Genomic DNA, 4,353 nt, shown 5'->3' on the forward strand with positions numbered 1-4,353 from the left:
AAGCCTCAAAATCACTTATTAGCTCAGGTCAGCTCAACTTGCTCAGGAGGTACTGCTAAACCAACAAGTCCATTTTTCACCCCAATCAAGTTGAGTGCGAGTTTGTATGTTATCCATATACCTGAGACCAAGGAGTTAGTATTTCTGTTTATACCTGTCAATTCCAGTGTCCTGTTCAACTTCAATACTACCGATAGGGACCATGACATACTTTTTGTTTTAACCCGACTATTCCAGTGTGAGTGAACTTTTGTTTTTATCAGCCACTTTTCGATCGCTTGTTCAACTTAAATAACTAGAGTGTACTTCCATGTTTTCATCTGACAATTATTCTAGTCTATAGTACATTTTGTGTGTTCTATTAGGCAGATCTCTGGAGAATATGAACTTGCTAAATAAATGTATACCTTTTGGGAATTCTTGGCTTTCATTCTTTCATCACATAGCCTCAATATCTATCAATCACATTATATTGCCATAGCAACATGCATAAATTATATTGCCATAACAACATGCATAAATAATGAGATATCATGATTAATATGAATCAGCATATTGCATATACATCCTTGCTGTATGGAGAAGTGCAATAAAGGACACTTGTTACCATGGCAACACATTTGCTGTGGTTTAAATATGTATCTAGATTTAATCAATTTTAAAACCTGATGATAAATTTAAAGATGGCATAGTGGCTCTGAATCTCCAATTTAAATATGGAACAAGAAATTCTGCCATTAAATTCATTCTGCTGGACTCTGATATGTAAGTGGCACAAGCTATGAGAATAAAAAAATTTCCTCGGGTGAAATTACTTACACACCATCTCAGTTGAACTATTTATAGACTAATATGATGTTAATGTTGATTATTAAAAACTCATTGGGAGTTTCTGCAGCGTTTAATATTATATGTACTGAATTATTAATTATGCTGGAGTACTACCAATAGGTTTGAATTTAATGATGGCTAAAGGTGCCTCAGAAAATAGAACACCACAGATATAATTTAGTTTGTAGTAAAAACTACCCAACAAGAATGTATCAACTCAGTTTTAATATGGCAGTGGCACTTTAATATTTGTTATTGAATTATAGATACTAAAAGTGACAAACTTATTTTTTGCCGAAGAAGAGAAAAAGAAATCTCTGTTATATCAATTATGGCATGAGTGCAGCTTACCAATTAGGCCTAACCAAAAAAACATTGTGTGGTTCCGATTACACTCAATTTTAAAATAGGTAGGTAGATTTTTTATTTTATTTTATTTTATTATCATATTTTTTTCATATGTGAGTGTCTAGTTCAGGTAGTTATGTTTATGTTGTTTTCCAAATGGTCTCTGTGTTATTGGTTTCTTCTCATCAGATGTACAGCCATACAGATTGGAAGAATAGTTTTATATTGTCTTTTTTATGTTGATGTCAGTTTCCACATCCAATATTTCTGGCGAGACTTCACAATTTTTGGGATTTTATAAAAAAAATTCTTGGTCTTATATGGATAATCACATGGCAATCTGATTAAAGTCCAATGTAGTGTACACATCATGATTTCTTTTTGGCTGTTACGTTTACTGTCGTTTGTTCTTCTGTGAGTGCTCACTACATACATCTGACACAACACCATAGGCGTTCCCGTCCCAAATCTCGTAATTACAAGTAGCCAATCAGAATCCATCTTACAATATATACGTTCAACATTTGAAATTGAAAGAAAGAGAACAACCAAACAATAACGATATTTGTCTGCACGCTGTGCTTGTGCTTTTTTCGACCACTCTGAAGAACTGTACCCGTATGTTTCGGCACATTACACTCATTCATTAAAGTGAATCCACTCAGTGTTTATTTAGATTTGGTACGAGAACACCTAGCTATGGTGTTGTGTCAGATGTATGTAACAAGCGCTCACAAAAGAACAAATGACAGTAAATGTAACAGCCAAAAAGAAATCACGAAGTGTACACTACATCAGATTTTAATCAGATTGATCACATGGATAAGCCTTTCTCTGTTTAATGTACAGATTTGGATTTGCAGAATGTGGCTTTTTATTTTTTAAGGAAAGTGATGAGGTCGGAAAGTGTAAATCCTAGAATACACAAAGCCTATTTATTGGGATATCTAAGAAGATTACAACTGCAAGTCTCCTATGATATGATTCTCATGTTACAACGGTAATAACAATTTCATCCAATATTCATTGTAAGGTAGTTCTGTATTAATGAAATAGCCCAAAGACTTGTGGCTATTGTGAAATGGACCCCTGGTGAACATACTGAAAACACGGTAACAGGACAACTGCCCCCCGGACAATTGCCCCCGAAGGACAATTGCCCCCCGGACAATTGCCCCCGAAGGACAACTGCCCCCCGGACAATTGCCCCCGAAGGACAACTGCCCCCCGGACAATTGCCCCCCGGACAACTGCCCCCGAAGGACAACTGCCCCCCGGACTACTGCCCCCGAACGACAAAAAAACTAGTATTACAGATGTACGGGTTTGTCATTCATTAAAAAGTCACCGTCGGCAACTTACCGCCGCAATTTACGTACATTATACTCACTAAACACAAACACGAAGTCATTTTTTTACTGGAAAAGATTTATTTATTATCAGTTCAATACAAAATATACGGGTAACAAGATAGAAAACGAGTCAAAAGTAGAAAAAATATTGAGACTCAGAATGTACATTCTCGTAAGACTTTGGTGACAGTAAAAGGTGACTCGGCTCGGTTTATCATGATCAGCCAGTGTTTAAAACTGTAAATTGTGGGCTATTCCCCGAAGAAAATCTAGCACGTGACGATTTTCAAAATCTTGCACTATTGCATGGATTCTGGCTGCGGAATCTTGATACTGTCGACGTTGTGGTTGCGCTGATTCACCGGCAATCATTTGGTTGATGACGACGTTGTTAAGTGCCTGCTCACGTTTCAGAATATTGAGAAATCGCCATATATTTGGGTGATGAGAAACAACGTTGGCTTGCATTCTGCGGTGCCATCCCTCTATATTGTTGTTGGTTCTTGGTAACTCGTCGTTGACTCGTCTATTCATGTTCCACATTGTAATTGGGAAACGTGGGGGTCGTCGCCCGTTGCGTCTTGGTCTTCCAATGTAGTTACTTTCAAAATAATCAACTACCTGCTCAGCATCATCTGGCATATTCTGAGCTAATGTCTCAAACGTATCAATCACTTCATCTTCAGGCACATACGCAATGGCGGGCAACATGCGAATAGACAGGGCGAAATCGGCATCGGATTGGTACAAGGTTTGAAGTCCGTAGGAGAGTATGAGAGTGTGAGTGCTAGAGTGCAACGTTAGAACTATCCATACTTATACCGTTCAACTCTATGACTCACAACACCTGTATATGATATTGATTGCTGTCCAACTGATGTCTTCACTGGCGGAATACATAAATTGCCCTGAGCCTTCTGTCGTGTATTGTATTCATTATTAAACAGCGTGCAATAATCGGTTATAGAGTGTGGTAAATTATTGTGTATTAAGTCGTAAACAAAAACACCTACTAAATACTTGTGTAACTTAAACACGTCGAGAATTGTTAACTGGTTGAAAAGAGGAGAAGAATGTTCCAGAAAATTATGTGAATTAGTAAGTTAAATCATGATCATGCCGACATTTATGAATGACGTAACAATTGTCACAGATAACAATAGAGTAAAACATGTGAATGTAGTGAGTATAATGTACGCAAGTTGCGGCGGTAAGTCAAATCATCATGCCGACATTTATGAATGACGTAACAATTATCACAGATAACAATAGAGTAAAACATGTGAATGTAGTGAGTTTAATGTACGCAAATTGCGGCGGTAAGTTGCCGACGGTGACTTTTTAATGAATGACAAACCCGTACATCTGTAATACTAGTTTTTTTTTCGTTCGGGGGCAGTAGTCCGGGGGGCAGTTGTCCCTCGGGGGCAGTTGTCCGGGGGGCAATTGTCCGGGGGGCAGTTGTCCTTCGGGGGCAATTGTCCGGGGGGCAGTTGTCCTTCGGGGGCAATTGTCCGGGGGGCAATTGTCCTTCGGGGGGCAATTGTCCGGGGGCAATTGTCCGGGGGGCAGTTGTCCTAGAATCTGAAAACACACCTTTGACTTTGTGGGTTATCCAATTCAACAATTTGTACGAGTTTTTAATTTGTATCTGTGCTGTCGGTTTTGGTGATTTACTGAAATAAAATAATCTATGGTAACATTTATGTAATCTAATCTAATCTAATCTAATCTAATCTAATCTAATCTAATCTAGTCTAGTCTAATCTAAGTCTAGTCTAATCTAGTCTAATTTAATCTAATCTAATCTAATCTGATCTAA

The 4,353-nt window shown here is 37.9% G+C and overlaps 1 protein-coding gene across 1 annotated transcript; it reads right to left on the reverse strand.

Moving 5' to 3' along the window:
* Positions 1-2,762: 2,762 nt before the first annotated feature.
* On the reverse strand, positions 2,763-3,242 carry LOC144434154 (uncharacterized). The gene has a single exon (XM_078122609.1). It carries the CDS (start codon positions 3,240-3,242, stop codon positions 2,763-2,765), a length of 480 nt encoding a protein of 159 aa, XP_077978735.1.
* Positions 3,243-4,353: the final 1,111 nt, after the last annotated feature.

Source organism: Glandiceps talaboti, chromosome 4 (genome assembly GCF_964340395.1).
Source record: "Glandiceps talaboti chromosome 4, keGlaTala1.1, whole genome shotgun sequence".
Lineage (NCBI taxonomy): Eukaryota > Metazoa > Hemichordata > Enteropneusta > Spengelidae > Glandiceps > Glandiceps talaboti.